This window comes from Misgurnus anguillicaudatus, chromosome 6 (assembly GCF_027580225.2).
Source record: "Misgurnus anguillicaudatus chromosome 6, ASM2758022v2, whole genome shotgun sequence".
Taxonomy (NCBI): domain Eukaryota; kingdom Metazoa; phylum Chordata; class Actinopteri; order Cypriniformes; family Cobitidae; genus Misgurnus; species Misgurnus anguillicaudatus.
In genome coordinates this window covers 25,510,650-25,531,638 of record NC_073342.2, presented here as the reverse complement: position 1 = coordinate 25,531,638, position 20,989 = coordinate 25,510,650, and the positions used below count along the sequence as shown (strand labels likewise).

The following is a 20,989-nucleotide window of genomic DNA, read 5'->3' as shown; positions in this document are numbered from 1 at the left end:
CTTAAATTTACTTTTTTTCGCACCAGACATTAGAAGCAAAGTCTGAAGTATATGGGAACATTAATTTAAAAAAGTTTACTTATCATTTAACACTTTTTGTAACATAATTTCAAAAGTAAGTCCTAAAAAATCTCATTACCGCAACTGTCAGAAAACATCAACACTGTTAGAAAAGCTAATATTAATTCACATTTTTAAAAATGGATTATTAATAGTCATGCACAGTAAATTGAAATTCTGAAATAATATTTATTTTAAATTTAACGTTTTTTAAATTTTGTTTTATTTAGCTCATATACCGCAACACCTTCCACAATTTGCAACAATTTTTTAAAATATTTTTAAGAAACCTGACACATTTTCAAAATGACATGACAAACCTGAAAGAACATAATTTGGAGATTCTGCACATGCATTTAAATTAAAAGTATTATGCTTCTATTAATGAAATTAACATTTAACATTTAATTAAGTATCTGTTGCGGTAATGATACATAGGTTTCGGAAATGATAATCAAAATGTTGTGTAAGCATTCTGACAAGAGAATATTTCAAATTGAACTGGAAAGATATAAAGAGATGATCTTACCTGGTAGCCATCTTGAAGTAACTGGTCCATGTGCTTGGTCACTCAAAATCAAACTTTATTAAAATTATGTATGTGTGCTTAAACTGTTCTCAAAAAGTGTTGCGGATGATGAGAACATCAGGTATGGACACAACATTTTCCTAATTTTTCTTCATTATTATTATACATGAATATTCAGTAAATGATTTTTCTGTCATCTAAAGTAGTCTAGCAAAACATCCATTTATTTTTTTTCTAAATATTTTTATGTTAATTTGTTTAAATTACAACATAACGCATGTTCAAACATAGCCGGACGCATTGCGGTAATGAGAATTTAAGCAGAAAATTAGATAAAATTGACCAATTGTAAAATCTTATGTTAAAATCACACATTGTGCAAGGTAGAACACAGTATTGTGTTAATTCTGATGCTTTTTAATATTACTATATTACACATTTTATAGCTAAAATCATTAGTGCCGTGGTGTTTCGTGAGAATCACCCAAGTATAGCAATTCGGATTAAAAAGCAGTATAAGGAACAATTACAGATTAAAAAAAATATGTACTGTCTCTTTAAGAGATCACAATATTGTAGTTTGTTCCAAAAAAAATGGGAGTTGACACAAACGCATACAGTTTATTTACTTTTTTATTGTTTATTTTTTGTCTTTTACATGAACATAGACCTATGACACTTACATACGTTTATTTTACAATGCATTTTTGTCGAGTTATAAAACACTTAGACATTTGGGAATGGAAATGATCAAAGGATTTAGAAAAAAACATTCTGTGCATTCTTAAAGGTCAGAAGACCTCTCAGCCGGATTCATTCACGATCCTATAAATGTATTTCGGAGATATTTAAAGATTACAAATCATTCATAACAGTCTGACAGCATTGTCGCATACACACCAGATTAAATATAAGAAACAAAAACATTCCAACCCAAACCGCACATTTGGTAAACGAAATAAAAACTTTATACAAAAAATTAACACTACTAATGTAAGTAAAGGTGCTTAGTGTCAAATTAATGCACGTATTGCACCGAATACATTTACGAAAAATAAGACATTCGTATTCTCTTAAAGATGAAAATATAAATGATGTACATTGCTATTGCCAAAGGTGAACACTTCTGTTTGTGAACTGCGTAGAAAAATCTGTATTAATTTGGCATACTAACAAATTTTCAATAAAGACATATACTCTACTGTAAAGATATACAAAACTCTGTGGAATGCAGATCGCAAGCTGCACCCTGTGACCCCATCAGTCAATGGGTTTAATGCAACCACACAACACGTTTACATTCATTCATTCATTAGTGTGTCCTTATATAATTATTATTAAAACTATTATTATTTGCATATGAAATAATCATACATAATTGCATCAAGAAGCTTTTTGTACATGCAAAGCACCAAAAACATAGAAAACCCAAATAGATTTTTAACAAACTAGTTAGATGTAAGCATATGTGTTATGATAAGCAGGGTTACAGCACAAACATGTCCATTAGTCTGTAAACTTATGGACTTCTTATACCATTACAATTTAAATTCTTTCGTTTAAAACAGCTAGTTTGTCGACAAATATCTAAAAAAATAAAATATAAAACAACAGAATTGTATAAAGAGTGATGTTCTGATCATGTATAGTCTTGTAAATTTGTTTTACAAGTAGCAGTCAGTAAAACACAATATTATCATACACAATAAATCCCTAAAGATGTTTTGGAAAATTGCTTAAAAGCAAATAACGAAGGTGCGTCCGAGCAATAAAGTCTTGTCCGTATTTTATGTTTCACAACATTGTATGTTTGTTGCAGGTTGAGTTGGCTTTGAATTTTCCTTAGTTGAACCGTGAGTGTCTCTATCCATTGTTCTTATTAAATGTCTTTTTTTATAAAAATATGATAGATGTATTAGCCACCCATATGAAGATGTTCAGACGGCCAGTTGTGTGAACTGCTCTTTGTTGAACCCTTTCTGTAAAACATAAAACATAAACACAGAGAAATCATATTTATTTTCAAACAGGTTTTCCAAACCTTCCCCCTATCTGCCATTGGACAAACAGATGATCCCACCCCCAAACCTAGATGCTGTGTTGGATGTTTTGATAACACACACAACCAATATTTACACTTTTCAGAAAATCAAATTACGAAACTCTTGCTTATACACTGCTTAGCCAAAAAATTTGCAAATCTAATTTTGTTTTGCCACTTTTAGCTTTGAGTACGGCACACATTTCTTGTGGTTTCGTCGCAATAACCTTAAGCAATATTTGTCATTTTTGGCTGAGATGATGCGAGAGTCAAATTATGTTTTTTAAGTGTTCTTATGTGTGATCAGCCTGATCACGGGAAAATTTGTACGTATTTTACGAGTTGGCTACTTCGTATAAATTTGGACGAATAATAAGTACGGTTATCATAAAAAGCACAATAACGAAACCCCACCACCAACGTCACAGAGGCAAAAGCAAATCGTAAAAATGTACGAATGTAGTCGTATGTATTACTACGAATTTGCCAACCCGTAAAATACGTACGAATTGCCATGAGATAGCGTTGATTTAATTCATATGTAAAAATACAATTTTATTAGTAGTTTTCTTTGCTTGACACAAGGTAACACCTTTTCCACGATTACGGTAAATATCATTCAACACGGTTGTTTACGAAAAGCTAGAATCGATACATTGCATTGTTAGTTTGAAAAAATCATTGCCAGTTGACTCACTGTTCAATGCAATAATCATTGGCTCAGTTGCTTATTCAAATACAAATGCGACTTTTTTGTCCAGGCAGCATATTTTATAGCAAGAAAAAGATTTTTGAAAAATGATACGCTTCTCCTTTAACAGATTTTATCGTATCAGGTAGCAAATTGGCTATCCTCCCAGCTCTAAGCTAGCATGTTTCTTTACCTTTGGCGTTCTTGCGGTGTGTTTGGGCATGCTCACACGGAAATCACCTGAACACCACATCTATAAAATTCTGCCTCTCGTGTCAGCACACCTGAATATATTCCCTTCTACTTTAGGTTTGGTAATAAACATCCCGTATTCGACCGTATATGCGACGGGGTTATTTCTCTGTTGACCGTATACTTGCGTTCGCTATGTGTAGGTGTGTGTGTATGTGGGTGTTGAAATAACTGGAAAATGACTCGAGGGAAGGGCGGATGGCAGTAATTCATTTCAAAGGCGACTGTGACTCTACTGGTTCGTAATACGCACAACACAAATACAAAACGTACACACTTTCTAAGGGCGGGACGTTCTTGGTTGGATGAAAATATGTTTGCTGTCAAGTAAATACAGAAATTCACAAGCCCAGTCTTTATGTTATTCTTGTTCAAGTATGTACCAAGTAGTAGGCCAAGTATGTATTGCTATTAATAAAATTTAATAGTAAACAAAAAAAATGTATGGCATCATTTTAGTGTAACATTTTGCAATTTTCGATCCCATGAACACACATAGTGATCAAATGTATAGTTGCCAGATGCATGAATATAATTTTTTTTAATAATGTTAGTAATATTTCTTTCTTTACAAGCGCAACTTTTCACAATTGATTAAAGTTGTTTATAGGTTCTCATAGCATTTCAAACAAAGGGAACTGTTTAAATATTGCTTCAAAACTTACATTTTTGTAATCTTTGTGGAGTTTCCTGTACTGGAACATATTCCTCATTACCGTCCCCGCTGCTTTGGCAGCTTTTAGTTTATCAGGGCTACAAAAAATAAAAACATTAGTACAGAGATAAGCTTAAAAAAAATTATGCTCTATTCGGGCAACTTTTAGTTTTACCTTGCGTCGTGATTGCTATAGATCCCTTGTAACTTGGGCAACCCATCGAAGTAGCTGATATCTCTTGCTGCCACACTGCTTGTAGTCACCAGGTTGTTGAGAGCCCCGCAGATGTTCATCACCACGTCGCTTGAGGGGGTCCTCACCGTGCCATCATCGGGCAGCAAGACGACCAAGTTCTGGACCACTCTGGCCGCTAAAACGGCAAGAAATTGAGCCATGAGATGCTTTAAAGTCAAAGAGGGGTGATGTTTCAAGTTTTCGGTTGGGAAGCTTACCCATATCATCCTTGTTTCTAGCGTGCCGGGAGAGGTTTCTGACGAAGCCGGTGAGGGCACGGAGCTCTGAATCATTTTTGGTTTTGCTGAAGAGATCCATGATGGTGGGCAATATCCTGTTCTGCTCTATCGCCACACGACTCAAGATGGACGCCCACTGAGGATTGGAGAAGAGCGTGACCATTAAAAAATGCTATATATTTCCTTTGTATGTGGTATATAGCTCAGTGGTAAAGCATTGCTCAAAAGGTCATGGGTTCAAACTCAGGAAACATACCTACTGATAAAAATGTATACCTTGTAAGTCAATTTGGACCCATAAATGTAATGTTATATATGCCTTTTGTACCCAAGTAAGACACTAATATATGGTTACCGTGATGTTCTAGGTGGATGCTAGGGTGTTGCTAGCCGATTGATAGGATTTTGGCATGGTTGCTAGGGTTTTCATGATAGCCAGAGTGTTACTAAGGTGTTCTGAGTAGTACCTCTGGCATTATTAAGCAGTTGTGAATTGAGGGTTACTATGACCCTACTGTATGGTTACTGTGGTTGCTAGGGTGTTCTGCATGGTTGTTAGATTTTTCATGATAGCTACAGTGTTGGTGTTGTTGCTTAGGAAGTTGTAGATGGTTGCCATTGCATTGCTAGGCAGTTGCCAAAGCATACTGAGGGTCATGCTTTTTTATTGTTGCTAGGGTATTCCTTGTGGTTGCTACTAGGGTGTTATTACTCAGTTCCAGTTCTTATAAGTGGTTGCTAGGAAGTTACTTGGTGGTTATTAGGGAGTTGCAAGATGGTTACTACATTCTTAAAATGTCTGGGTTGTTTTTAACTACTTAATATGTAACGGCAGCAAAGTCCTTGATTATTACACCAGAATGAGAGTATAGTTCCTGGCCATATCTGCCTAGAAAATCACAACTTTTAATTTTCCGTCGGTCTTAGTACACGATGTAACTACAGAAGAGTCAAGTTTTAAAATAGGAAAAATATCAAAACTATTTGGTTATTTTTAGGCGCGATGCTAATGGACAAATCAGATTCTATGGATTGTGCTAAGCTATGCTAAAAGTGCTAGCGCCAGACCCGAAGATAAGCTGAATGGATTCCAAAACGGTAAGAATCAAATGTTTATCTCTAGGGGAGCTGAAAATGAGCATATTTTCAAAAAAAAGTGGAGTGTCCCTTTAAAAGTGACCCAATGCTGGGTTAAAATGGCCTAATGTTGGGTTGTTGACATGCAAACATGAGTTATAATAACCCAACAGTTGGGTTAAATCAACCAAGCATTGTGTTTTGTCCAATATGTACCCAGCATGGGTTAAAACCAACCCAGACATTTGTAGTGTGTAGGATAAAGGTCCACACCAGATCCGAAAACCAGAGGTCCGACCCGAGACCCCAGCTGGTTTGGGTCTAAAGATTTCATGTGTGCCTCAGACACAGGTCAGGTATAATATTAGTGGCCTCGGGTCTCTGGAAATTTAAAATGAAATCGTCTTTTCTTTTTTTGTGTCGTCGTCAAATAACAGCGGGGCTGCAGACTGCACACTAGTCGGTGCTGTTGATTTAGTTTTTAAAAAATTGCTATTGGGTCGGGTCTGACTTGGGTCTTAATTTTCTTGGGTTTGTCTCATGTCAGGTCTTTCTTTAAAAATATATATTTATGCACGTCGGGTTTGGGTAAAAAGTGATTTGTGGCATTTCTTTGGACCGGAGAAGACCTCTAGTGTTGTTGGGTGCTTTAAGCCAATCACCAATATCTCTAACAAGAAATGAAGACTTACCCGCTTGTCTCCAGCAGTGATGTTCTGCAGGGCTCCAGCTGCAGCCTCTCGTGTTGTACTGTTGATCTCACATTTCTGCAGCACTTGGTGATACATATCCACTATCTTAGGGTGCCAGAGCCACTCCATACCTTTTGGCAATTTTGACACTTCTGAAAATGTAGTAAGGTCCTGATTTTGCCTCTAAAAACAGAAAGACATGTTGTTGTATCCCTTATGCAATGCAATAAAAACAAAACATTAAAATCCAGGATAAAGTCCAGGCTAGTTAATCATAATCATAATCTAATTGTGAGATTAAAGTTTGATTTCATTTATTGATTTTATTCTTTGGCATGACCTTACTCAGTTAATATTAAATAAATCAAGATTATATTTTCACAGAATGTTATTTACATAACATAGCATGAATTTATGTAGAAAAAATAAATTATAAACACATGAATTTAGCTGGTTTTCACAGACTGAGGCACATTTATTTAGGAATTTATTTAAAAGAAAAAGTGTTGTCTCCTCACATCTTTGGCTTTCTTGCTCTGAGGGGTGAAACATCCGATAGGTTCGCCCTTTGATGAACCTGCAGCACGATTCGGACCCTCCAGTCTGTTTTGTATTGTTAGGGGAATCTCAGAATACAGCTGATAAGACAGATTCCTCAATACACACACCGCGTTCTCCACACCCTGAGAGAGGAACGTTCACATTAATGTTATGATATTAATAAGGTTTAGCTGGTAAGATGGAGCTTGAAAATAACCTTTACCTTCTCTTCATATTTACAGTCCTCAAAACATTTTTGAACATAGCCAACGAGAGCATCTATAAGGTTAGGGGTCTCTCTCATTTGTTGTCTGGTCCTCTCGTGGACTGAGCTCAAGTTTCTGTTCAAAGAAACAACATTTATAAAAATGTAGGAATCTCAAAAAGATTTTTTTGCATAAAGTAAATGAATTGGGTTAAGATTTTTTGCATTGTGACAGAATTCTCATGATTATCATATTAAGCAAATTTTCCCTCTAAATTCTCATCATTAAATTCTCGTCTAGACCTTGAATTTTAATTTCTGTGTACCTGAATGATTCTCGTTGTATATTATGGTAACATCCTTTATATTAAAGTTCTTTATTTTTACATTACATGCTACATTTGGGGAAATAAATCATATTAATCTTAGTCAATGTTATTTATAAATATTTTTTATTTTTAGATCACATTACAGCAATGTGAATATGGGGGGGGGGGGGTTTAACTGACATGAAGTCACACAAAATATTTTCTCACAACTTAATTTCCTACAATAATAAAACCTGACACATTCTTCAAAGGTTTCAAAGACTTAACCAAAATAGTTCTTGTGGGAATTTTTAATAGTTCCTGCAGGAACAAGAACAGGTAAAGTGGAACTAAAAAAATGTGTGTGTGTTTATGTGTGTGTCAGTGCACCTACTTAACTATAGACCAACTGTAGTTTCATTGGGTGCAGGTGCAGTGACGCGATAAGCGTCTGGTCCGAACTTTACTTACGGTTTCTGTTTGTTTAATGGTCTGACTAGTTGCTGAAACTGAACTCTTAAATAAATGCCGTCGAAAATAAAAATGTTTTGGGTTCTATGTAATTTACGTGTTGTTTATTTTGCTTGTTATATAAATAAACTACTTTAAAAGGACTTTTTTGTTATTTATTCTTCGCAGAGTTTACCAGAAGTTACGTGATGACCACGAAAGCCGCGTGTTTATGTTGTTATTGCTGAAACCGTCTATATATGGGAACAAATTTGTACCAAAAAGTGAACAAAACCTGAGCAAAACTTCCCTTTGGGAATGTTAATTTGTAAAAATGCTATGAAAATATAGTGATTATTTTTAATTGTAAAAATGGGCTAGCGTTCGGTTTTAGTATTTATAACAGAAGTCTATGGAATTTCCTGATTTAGACAGATAAGTAAACGTGCGTTTGTGTACACTTGTGTGTGTGTATGTGTAAGCATGTGTATATATGTGTGTACCTGAGACATCCAGTGGTGTTGAAGAAGATGTCTGACTCTGATGGGTTTAGTTCAATGAACTCCTTATCCCCAGTGCCCGAGAGGGGAACCAGTATCATTTCAGTCAAATCACCAAGAGTGTCCCGTGCCAATCTCTCTTTCAGGTTATCCTTAGATGAGAGATTCCACAGGATACCTACAACGAATGAGAGAGGAGATAATGAGATAAAGGGAAAGAGAGCATGGGAAAGTCACATGGGAAATAGATAAGAAATTGAATAAAGATAAGAATGAGAAAACAACAGCAGAGAAATACGGTTAAAAAAATCTGAATCAGGTATGACTATATACATAAAGTTATTTCCTGTATACACCTTATGAAATTATTGTTAATTATTATTTTTTTAATTATTAATATAAATAAAAATTATATGTTATTTTATTATTATTATTATTATAGTATTACTGCATTAATAAAATGTACGACAATTTAACTTATGTATTTTATTAAAAACATTTTAAAGAATATTCATACAGCTTATTTTTACTAAATTTGTTTAAAAACATAAGAAAAATAAACTGAAATATGTCTTCTCTATAAAACTCATATGTCTTCTTATATAGACAGTTTCATCGGACGGACGTGCGCTGATGCGATACATGTCTGGATCCGAACTTTCTTTCCGGTTTTGTTTTTTTTAATGGTCTGACTAGTTGCTAAACTGATCTCTTGAACAAATGACTTGTCGAAAATAACAAATGTTTTGGTTTCTAGGTAATCTATGTGTTGTTTTTTTGCTTGTTATATAAATAAACTACGTTTAAAGAATGTTGTTGTTATTTATTCTTAGTGGATTTCACCGGAAGTTACGTGCGGACCACGACAGCCGCTTTGTGTTGTCACTGCTGAAACGGTTTATAATTTTCATTAAAAAATTCAGTTTTTCCAGCTTCCTTTAAAAAGATTTATGACCTTCTAAGTTTTTGACAACAACCGCTATATCATCTTTTTCAAAGTCGGCAAGGTTTTAGGGATTGGATTCCCACAGGTGGGATGTTTTTTTGGAGCTTGTGCATATCCGGACATGTACCGAACTGTTCAGATTGACTTGAACCTGACTCCACCAAAAGAGTCCTATCATTCTTTTGCGCAAGTCAAGACAACATTGGGCAACAATAATGTGTCTTGATGTCATTCAATGAGAGCGGTCGACGCCCTATATAGAGACTTACACATTATAGAGACTTGCATCTAAAACCCATATGCAATTTCCCGACATTACAGATAATTGTTTTTAAAATACATTGTTCTGGTCAAATTCTTCACAGAGAAAGCTTAGTAAAATTAATCTAAGACCAAGAACTGAGTCAAATGTTGACTATACTTCAATATTGCTTACATAAAGTTTAATGTAGATTATTTTACCTCATTTTTGTGCTATGTATTTTACGTATAATAAAGTATCGCCATTAGCTTAGCAACATGCTAACACCGATCTAAAAGCAAAATAGCCAAATACTCTTTCAAAGAAACAAACTTGTTCCCCAACAGCATTACCGTTTTTTTTTTTTTTGGAGCAACGTAACAATATTACAATAATCACCTGTGATGTTCTTGCGAAGTTCATCATCATCCTTTTTAAGGGCTTCTATGAGTTTAGGGATCCCACCGGCTTCAATGAGGGCCACTTTGTTCTCCATGTTCTCATAGATGAGGTTCCTGGTGGCTCCGGTGGCGTAGCGCTGTACCTCCTCATTGTCAGCGTTAAAGAGCTGCACTAGAGAAGGGATACCCTTCTGCAATCTCACCTACCACAGAAAGTGTTTTTCAGTTTCATCCAACATTTTAGACGAATGCGTCTTTAGATTATAATTACAAATCACATACTGTTTTCTTTGCATCACTGTTATGGTAACACTCGTGCTGGATGTAGGCTGCTCCCATCATCTGAAGTTCTGGATCGGGCTGATCAAGATAACCTATAGCAGTAGGCATGTCCAGGTTGTTGATTCTACACAGGAAAGTGAGAAAGTTATGAGAAATTGAATCAAAAGTTTTATTGGGTTTATTTAATTTGTCATTCCACATTATAAATTATACACTCAACCAAGGGGCAACCTTCCAATCTCTCTGATGAAGTCAATTCCCATAGATCCCCATGTTAAAATGCCCAACTTTACAGTAGAAAATAATATGTTTACCGCCAGTACAAAAAGTGATTTTGGTCGATATAGCTAATTTTGCCCTTCATTACAACTGTGCTGGGGTGAATTTTTCAGTTCAAATTATATTAAGTTTTAACCCTCTGCATAATTAAGGGCGTGGCCACTTGAGTGACAGGTGAACTGCCACTGCTGTCACTACAGTTGAGCTAGGCGTACGTGGTTTCATCGACCAGCCACATCATCTTCTTCACCCACATACCGCCTCATTACCCATTTTTGGTTATCCACGAGTAATGCGCAGTGACGCGCTGCCAAGATGGCCACGGCAGGTTGCACTAACTATTGGCTTACAATCGATTATTAAAGGGGCCATGGCACAAGACTTTTTTAAGATGTCAAATAAATCGTTGTTGTCCCAAGAGCACATATGTGAAGTTTTAGCTCAAAATACCATATAAATAATTTATTATAACATGTTAAAATTGACACTTTGTAGGTGTGTGCAAAAATGTGCCATTTTGGGTGTGTCCTTTAAAATGCAAATGAGCTGTTGAAATTCAAACACTGATCACAATGATGGTGGTTTGTTGCAATTAAAACTCAATTGTGGTGTGAATTATTTTCTTTCTTTCTCTTTTTTTCTCTGCACTAAATGGCAGTGCTGTGATTGGATAGTGCAGATTAAGGGGCGGTGTTATTATAATAAGAGGTCCTTATGACATCATAAGCAGAGCCAAATTTCAGCTATCTATTTTTTCATGTGCTTGTAGAGAATGGTTTACCAAAACTAAGTTACTAGGTTGATCTTTTTCACATTTTCTAGGTTGATAGGAGCACCGGGGACCCAATCATAGCACTTAAACATGGAAAAAGTCAGATTTTTATGCCATGGCCCCTTTAAACACAGAAAATCCCGTACACTATCTTCTTGCAAAAAAGTATCAAAAAGTTTTTTATTTGTGACGATTGTATGATCTTCATCAGGGATCGATACACCTATAGGTGTGCGACATTGACAGTCTATGGTATTAAAGGGGCCATGGCACAAGACTTTTTTAAGACGTCAAATAAATCTTTAGTGTCCCCAGAGTACATATGTAAAGTTTTAGCTCAAAATAACCTATAAATAATTTATTATAGCATGTTAAAATTGCCACTTTGTAGGTGTGTGCAAAAATGTGCTGTTTTGGGTGTGTCCTTTAAAATGCAAATGAGCTGATGAAATTCAAACACTGATCACAATGATGGTGGTTTGTTGCAATTAAAGCTCAATTGTGCTTTTCTCTGCATTAAATGGCAGTGCTGTGGTTGGATAGTGCAGATTAAGGGGTGGCATTATTATAATAAGAGCTCCTTATGACATCATAAGGAGAGCCAAATTTCAACTACCTATTTTTTCATGTGTTTGTAGAAAATGGTTTACCAAAACTAAGTTACTGGGTTGATCTTTTTCACTTTTTCTAGGTTGATAGAAGCACTGGGGACCCAATCATAGCACTTAAACATGGAAAAAGTCAGATTTTCATTCCATGGCCCCTTTAACATAACTTTCATGAAGTAAAATCATTAAAAACACTGAATCATTTGGTGCAACAGTCATGACTGTGATTTATCGTAAATACAGCTATTGACCAATCGTAATCAAGGACTGTAACAAACAGTTTTATCCTAACTGATATTCTGAAATTAAGTCCAATTTATTGTCCTGTATTTCTAAAAAGATGATACAGAATAATTTTAAGACTTTTAATTCGGTTTAGTATTCACCATATATAATTATGCAAATGTGAGTTTGAACTCAGCCTGCAGCCGTGCACATACCCTTACTCATGTCATTTCCACCCATTATTCCCTAAATAAAGACTAAAATTGTGATGTTTCCCTTTTAATTTATTAACAAATTAGTTCAGCCCTTTAACAAATTATTTCTTTAAGTGTCATAATTACATTAAATTGCTACAGGCTTGCTTTGGTTTCTCCCTGCTTGTGTTTGGTTGTGCTAGTGTGTGTGTTGCTGGAGTGATACGAAGCGTGTTTTTCCCAGGGTGTATTAAGTGTGAGGTGGCTGAACTGGTTTAGGTGTGTCTGTCGAACAGACAACCTCTTCACTTTTTACAAACAGGGCTGGGCAACATCAAATGCATACTTATGCACGCACATACGCACTGTTAGCGCAAAAAGCAAGGATAAGCTAAGTGTGGCTTCACTGACAGGCTGTAAAACAACATATTAATAAACTCGTGGTTCAAAGGTCGACCTCTACAGTAACTGTATGTAATCACTGTTATCTGTGCCTCAGAAATGTGTCAGCTAACAGGCTGCTTTTACCGAAATAGCAACCATGCTAATTTTCTAACAGTAAGCAGTGTTTATTTTAAACGATGGTTTGGTAAGTTTTTGCAGCCGTGGTAAGAAATGTTGAGAATTTATGCCTGACAGCAATGGTTAGACGTGTTGTATAGTTTGACAAGCTATACTAAGCCATATAGCTGTAAAAGTTGTTTGTTTTGGATGGTAAGCTGCTTTACGCCACAACTATTTTTGCTTTTACTTTTAATTTAAATAAGACAAGTTATAGATGTTGTAATACAAGGCATCCTTGGTTATAAATTGTTAATGCATGAGAATGTTAGGGCTGGGGATTATCACCAAAGTTTAATATGAAAGTACGAGTTATTTAATACCATGACTAATGGTATGAATCAGAATAATAAAATAATAAAAATATATTTATATAAATATTTTAGCTATTATATAGTGACCCAACTATAAGATTATTCATAACAGATAACTTCACATTATGTACTATTCGAGCTAACCCTTACGAAAAAAATTCTCTGGCCAAAACTATGTTTTAAATATATGCTAAATACATTTTGTAGAAAGTAAAGCTTAATTAAATATATTTTTGAATTTGAAAATATATTTAGTTTTAACCTTCATATATTAGCATATATTTCAAAATGTAATTTTCTAATTTTATAAAAAAAATCCTGGCAAAAATATATATGTTTGTATAAAATTTATAAAATATGTATAAAATAATAAATTATAAGTATTTTGTAGTTTAAAAAATATATTTAATTGGTACCTTTTCAAACCTGAAAACCAAGTTTTTCCAATGTCATCTGAATATAAATGCTTTAAAAAATGATTTATAAAATATATTTCAAAATATACAAAAAATGGCCAAAAAATATGTTGGGAAAAATTAATTTTTGTAAAAATATTTAAAAATATATTTCAGCACATATATTTTTGGCCATTTTTTTATATTTTGAAATATATTTATTTATTTATTTTTTTACATATATTTTTGCATGGGGAAAAATGAAAGACTCAAAACAGAGAAACAATTAGTTTAAAAGTGAATAGCTTCGTATCTAGATTTTGATTGGATGATCTACATTCAAAGGCATTACAAAGGCGCGTTGCTTTGTGTCTATAAAGAAACTTAACTCTGCTTTTTGTTCATGTTTTTCCTTGAGTGTTTTGACTTTTATGTGCCGCATTATATTTTTATATTACTCAATGTTGCTTCATTTCTCTCTTGTGTAGTTAACATAAAGCACTCTTTCCCACAGGTAGCAATAGACACCCCTGTATCGCCCAGCCCAAAGTTGTATACAGTTAAATGAATGCGAGCATTGGCCCATGCGTTCTTACCCGCTCAGGTTTCCCATGCTGCCCGCCATATCCATGCCATCGAACACATCCTTGCCCCTCCCAACACTGTGAATACTCCTCACAGAGCCAGCACGTGACAGTCGTCCCTGCTGCACCATGGCCAGGTTGCCCTGGGAACCGCTGAACCCTGCTGGCATGGTTCCATACATTCCGCCAGATGAGATGGTGGCCCCTCGCGTCTGTTGGCGATTGTTGATTCGACTGATGGTGCGGAAGGCGGGGCCTTTGAAGGACTGCTGACGAACGTAGACCTCCTGCTCCACGGCACCGCCTCCCCCGCTACTCTGGAGTGTCCCGCTCATGGAACGTCGCATGGCCGGTAGCGTCATGGAACTGACCTGCTGCTGCCCACCTTCAAATCCGTTGACTCTAGTGGAGTACACGGAAGGACGTGGGTAGGTACTGGTGGCGTAGCCGTTGCTCATGCTTTGGATGGTGGCCTGACGTGATAAGATGGCTTCGCGTTCCGAAGCGCTTTCGTCGCTGTCGTCCTGTGTCACCCAGGAAGATACCGCCTGCCGTGGCATGCTTCCAATTCGCATGGAACGCATCGACGAGGTCTCAGGGTCGGTTGCCATACGGTTTAAGGAACGAGTCATTGTGCTGACCTGCTGCTGCACCTGGCCACCCTGATAACCGGCACCTTGGTACACGGCACCTTGGTACCCGCCACCTTGGTACCCCCCACCCTGGTACCCGCCCCCAACCATGTCTTCTTGGTAATAGGCTCCTCCGCCTCCACCACTTCTCGCCGTGTAGCTCATTTTTGTTTTTGGGGCGAAATCGATAGCAGAGCGAGATGAATAACCACCACTGGCGTATTGGGATGCACGTTGGGCCTAGCAAAAAAGAATTGGAGGGAAATTAAAAAATATCTAATATAATGATGCTTGTAACAGTGTCACTCAACAGGAATTTAACTCTTGAATGTTACACTTTTGAGATTTGTATGCTCAAGGCTTTTTATAGCTGGGTAGAGCTGATTCGTGAAATATCACACCTGTCAAACACAATCTTCACTAGTCATTTACATCACACTACTTGGACTACATTGACATCCATACAATCACACTAAAAGTTTATTACAGGGGAAGTGCGTTATTTTTATTCTATGTTAATATATATATCCAAGTTTATTATGCAGAGACAACTATAAATAAGCCAATTTAATTTTTTTGCCCTTAAAAAGTGCACAAAATGTTTGTTTTTGTCACTTTTCATGTCCAATAACAGAGGAAGTTGTGTAGAAGACTGTGTTCAGTTCAAACATTTATTGTATTAAAATTGTTATTGTTATTAAGTGACACTAGTGGTGCATAAGTTAACTTTATTATATATATTTATTATATTATTTTTTTATAAAAAGAACCTTACCATTGCCACTGGTCTGGTTGCAGAATAGACAAAAGATTTTGAGCTAAAATTTGGGGTGGCAGTCTGTGTCGGATATTTTGTCATTGTTGAATAATTTCCAGACTCTAAAAAAAAACAGAAACAACACATGAGAAAGCATATCAAATATTAAAAATAAATCGAAATAATAAGAATCACAATAATAAGAATTTTAATGAAGAATATAGCCCCAAATTATCTGTAAACTTAAAGGGGACATTTCACAAGACTTTTTTTAAGATGTAAAATAAATCTTTGGTGTCTCCAGAGTACATAATTAAAGTTTTAGCTCAAAATACCATATAGATTATTTATTATGTAAAAATTGCCACTGTAGATGTGAGCAAAATGTGCCGCTTTAAGTATGTCCTTTTAATGCAAATAAGATGATATCTGCACTAAATGGCAGTGTCGTGATTGGATAGTGCAGATTAAGGGGCGGTATTATCCCCTTCTGACATCACAGGGGGAGCCAAATTTCAATTTTTCTCACAAGATACTGGGTTGATCTTTTTCACATTTTCTAGGTTGATAGAAGCACTGGGTACCAAACTTAAACATGGAAAAAGTCAGATTTTCATGATATGTCCCCTTTAAAAAAAATTAGAACAACTGTTCTCAGTTCATATTCACATATTGTACATTTCAGTCATTTTTCAAACAGAAAAAAATTCTCTTTCACTTTAGTTAGACTTCTACGTGAGTTTGTATGACTAGTTGATACGTAAACATATTTGTTTTTTGAAAAAACAACTAAACAAATGCAAAACTTTGATCCTTTGGTTACCTTCTGTCAGATGTATAATACCTTTGTGCATCTAGTTTGTAAGTAAACAATGCAGCTAAATGGAAAAAGCATCAGTCAGCGTATGTTGTTTGCACATGCCGTGCATACTGACTGAACTATGATGTCATTAACCGGACAGCACTAAATCTTTCGCTTTTCTTTTTTTAACTGTTGTAACATTTACAGATATTAGTGTGTTTTTCAAACTTACCATAGTAAATACTGAAGTATACTAACTAAAATATTTATTATAGTTTATAAATTCATCATAAGTGTGGTAGTTGCTATCATATAATACAGTATACTTCAAAATACTATACTTTATAGTATAGTAAACTTAAGCAAACCACATTTTTTTCCTTATGTGGGGAGCCCTGTAAAGTCGCCAGGTCAGTAACATGACAGTCAGTCAGTATGCTCGGTATGTGTCCTCGATGACACCGCAAGTATGTGGTAAGTAACCTGTACATAGTGAGTTACTGCAATACAAGTTTGCTGCTGTTTTACAAGGTCCTAATCCAGGTTTGGCTGTGCAAGTTAAATGTCTCATGGCTTGTACCATTAAAAACATAGGGTATATGCACGTCCATGGGCATGCATGTACACGTGTGTGCGTGTAAATTTGGGTGTGGTATGTGCTTTTCATAAGTGTTAAAGTTTAGAGTCAGTGTGAGACAAAAACCAGTGAAAGCGCTGAACCGGTCTGATAGCTGCAGGCCACTCCCAAGGGCCCTACCCAAAAAACACACACTTCATACACTGCTTCGCCCTGCCCTGCCATTTTGTTAAACTTAGGTGGAGTTTAACTCAAGTAACTATTCCTAAATAAATTATCGACAATTTGAAATTTTTGATGCTTTTCATTTTAAGAGCTTTGAAGCAGAAGCAGACTTATGACCTACATCTCTCAAAGCTTTAACGTATGGTTGGTATCCCACCAATGTCTAATCTAGTTTTCAGACGTAATACATGTCTCCTCCGTAATGGATAGGCACACCATAGTGACTGACACCCCACTCCTTTTGCAATGCTAAGCACTTAATCTCTGGGGTGGGTCGGGTATTTCACTCTCACTTGATTTTACACACAACAGAGATTACACTTGAACCTTGCTCACTTCTCCTGTAAATTATTTCAACAAACCGCATTTATTTCCGTATTTGTATTTTTGCCCGTTGTGTCTATTCTAATTCTTCCTCATGCTTTTTTGGAAAATGTGTGGCATATTTCTATTCTAACTCATACGAATCATTGGTAAATTTAAAATTCTCAAAGGTTTCGTTCCTTTGGTCTATTTACAGTAGACCAAAGCGACCCAACCACAATTTGACACCGTTCCTTATTTTTATTTAAAACAAAGGTTCATAGAACCTAGTTTAAGTCATGCCATGTTAACCTAAGTGATATATGATATACACTACCATTTTGTGATACACTCTACTACTACTACTATATAGTAATAACATATTACTAATACTACTGTTTAACATATTAATGTTAATATGCAGTATTATTTAATACTATTTTTAATTAGATTTTCACATTTTACACATTTTTACATTAACCATACATTACAGTGCTATTTAAAACAAACTCATGCACAAGACATTTCTTAAACATTTAAGTTTTTAGAGCAAAATACTTTATAGTATTATTAGAAAACGGTCAAATATCTATACACTTTTGACTACTAGTATTTAAATATTAAACCATCTATTCGGTTACATAAGTCATGTGATCATAGATTTAGCTGTGGGCTGTTTAGTCTTGAATTTGCAAAAACATCCATATAAAGAAAATAAACAAAATACGTAATAACGTAATAACAACGTATTTATATCCATTTGGTTTAATATTTAAACATGTGCATAACAAAAATGTATTAGCTTTGCAGATTAATTATAATTTAAAGACTTAAAGTTTTATGTAGCTGCAAAAGGTGTGTTCACTTCATGAACCGCTGCGCAGACGGATCGAAATATGCTATTAAAGTACCGCGAGAGCGATTTGAAAGCACAGCTCTCGCGGTACTTTGATGTCATATTTCATCGGTCTGCGCAGCGCTGCAATATAGAGAACTTGAAATCGCACATTGACACACCTGAAACGGCGTATTGTGAAGTGGAGCCGTTCTGTCGCGGAAGTGTCGATTTCTCCGCCAGCCTCAAGGACACCTGCTGGTGAACGCGCTTAAATCTGCTCTCCTCCTTGGCGTGCATCCCGCCGTGCGATAGCTCGTTATCGGACGGGACCGCGTAAGTACTGACGGTCGAATTGGGCTGCAGAGCCGTCATAAAAACGTTGTCCGAGGTCATACTCACACTCATCGCGGTGATGGGACCGAGCTACACCGACAAGAAAAACTAAGTTAATAGTCCCACCAGAGAGCGCGGAAAACTAAATCCCAACTATGCGAAACAATAATCGCGTATTAGGTTACTGGTATCGTGTTACTGCGTTGATGTTAGTGCCAAAGATCCAACTGACGACTTCTCTGATCTGAGCGTCGTTTTCGCAGGTGGGTGTTTCGGTAGGCGGGTCCTATGCATGAGTCACATGTTACCTGATCCAGGTAAGATTCATAAAAGGAGGCTTTTCTCATCGAGTATTTTTGTTTAGGGCACAATTACGCAAAACATGTTCAGGTCACGTTTCACCCCAAGGTATATCAGTAGAGATGTTGATCATTCTATTTTGTATATTGTTTTAATACAATCACAATTACACAAAACACACAAAGAAAGAGAAAAACATTAAAGACAGTTCCTTCAAATAGATTAGGTTTTACTAGAATCTAATTTGTGGTGAGGTTATACAAGAGATTTTGTAGAGAAACTTCTTTTAGATGTTCATCTAAATATATTTTTAAGTTATTTAACAAAGTAAACTATTTTTAATCTATAAATATGATAACTAACAGTCCGATTTAAGTGAAAGTGTCTGTCACTGGTGCCTGCGCACGCACACCCTCGTGTGACGTATGTTCCAGTTTGCAGTGCTTGTGTACCGTCGCCTAGCAACGCAAGGAAGGCGTGTCATGTCACGTTGTACTTTATTTACAGTAGTTTTCAGCTTTATTCTTTGAATAAAAAGGTTCGTTTCGATTTTTATCAAACTCTAATAACAATTCAAGATGAAATACTAGCCAGTCCTCTCGAAGATAAATGTTTTGCCACAATCACATTTTAAAAAGCGCTTACCCAAGGCTATTACAATATACAGATGTGCTACGTGGGAGTATGCGATCCTTACTACACTATCATCAACATCAGTATCCTAACTATTGCTGATTTATTTATTTATTAATTTTAAATGACAAATATCCATTTATTCCTTCATCCAATTCCACTTAATCAATACAAGCTATACTTTTATATAATAGCCTACTTTTACTATTTTACTACATCCATCACAAGAGGTGCTTTACTTTTCTTTAAAGTTTTTGCTAAAATTATGCTGAATTAAGATTTTTTTTTGTAAATAAAATAGACTATCACATGCTTTTTCTCACGAATCATCACAACTAAGACATCATTTCACTGATATCTATAACATTGATCATACAATGACAACATTAACAAAACATTTAAAGCCATCGTGCTACTCACCAAAAGGACTTAGGTAAATATTTCCAGTGCAGAAGAAATGTTCTGTATTTGTGTTGAATTTGATGTGTTGTGTTCCTTTGGTTTTCTTGTTAAAATCTGACAGATGTCACAGGTATGGGTGAAGTTATAGTTTATTCATTGACTACGCCCCTGTCACCTTAAATGTGTGTGTGTGTGTGTATGTACGCATGTTCACCTTTCTGGTAACCTAACCCCAAGTTTTAAGGGAGGTGTGTGTGATTACAGTATTCATCAGACAGTTACAGACGTTGTCTAAGACATACACTAACTGGGTGAGTCTGAATGTGTAGGCGTGATGAAAGATGTGGGGTCATCATAGGGAGTGAATCATACTAGGTGTCTCCTAAATATTCAGTAGCGCACAAAATGCTCTCTGAGATATCAACTACAAACTAAGCCTCATTGATCTTTTGATAGTTCTAGAATTTTTTTAGATCATTTTAAACTGATCCAACTTGCGGTTTTTGCAGTCAAATCTTTAAATATACCATACATTTACATTGATGTGATGTTTGCAGTCTGGCTTGAAATGATTCACTCTTTCAAAATCTGTCAAATGGTTTAAAGTTGAACACATACTTGGCCTTTAACCTGCTTTTAGAAACTTAGCCTAGCAAATCATTCATACCATGCCATTCAAACAGCCACCCAAAAACCTATACCTAACAACACAAAGTCTCCTACAAAGTTATGTTTTAAATGTATTGGGGTCGTTACCCAAAAAAGTAATATAGTTACTGTAATCCCTTACTTTGTAACTCGTTACCCCCAACACTGATAAGAATCTTAAAGGGACATTCCACTTTTTTTGAAAATATGCTCATTTTCCAGCTCCCCTAGAGTTAAACATTTGAATCTTACCGCTTTGGAAT

General features: G+C 35.7%; 1 protein-coding gene across 2 annotated transcripts; it reads right to left on the bottom strand.

The window, feature by feature from the left end:
* Window positions 1-1,204: 1,204 nt before the first annotated feature.
* Window positions 1,205-20,252, bottom strand: pkp3a (plakophilin 3a). Of its 2 annotated transcripts, none has more exons than XM_055192264.2 (13): window positions 20,097-20,252; window positions 15,684-15,787; window positions 14,289-15,148; window positions 10,345-10,468; window positions 10,061-10,265; window positions 8,478-8,652; window positions 7,235-7,352; window positions 6,990-7,154; window positions 6,472-6,654; window positions 4,682-4,838; window positions 4,404-4,599; window positions 4,239-4,326; window positions 1,205-2,568 (listed from the first exon to the last, which is right to left on the bottom strand). In XM_055192264.2, exons 2-13 carry the CDS (start codon window positions 15,765-15,767, stop codon window positions 2,527-2,529), a joined length of 2,397 nt encoding a protein of 798 aa, XP_055048239.2. In that variant the 5' UTR covers window positions 15,768-15,787; window positions 20,097-20,252; the 3' UTR covers window positions 1,205-2,526. The 2 variants fall into 2 exon arrangements, with proteins under 2 accessions (XP_055048239.2, XP_055048238.2); XM_055192263.2 differs by lacking the exon at window positions 20,097-20,252 and adding an exon at window positions 18,590-18,990.
* Window positions 20,253-20,989: the final 737 nt, after the last annotated feature.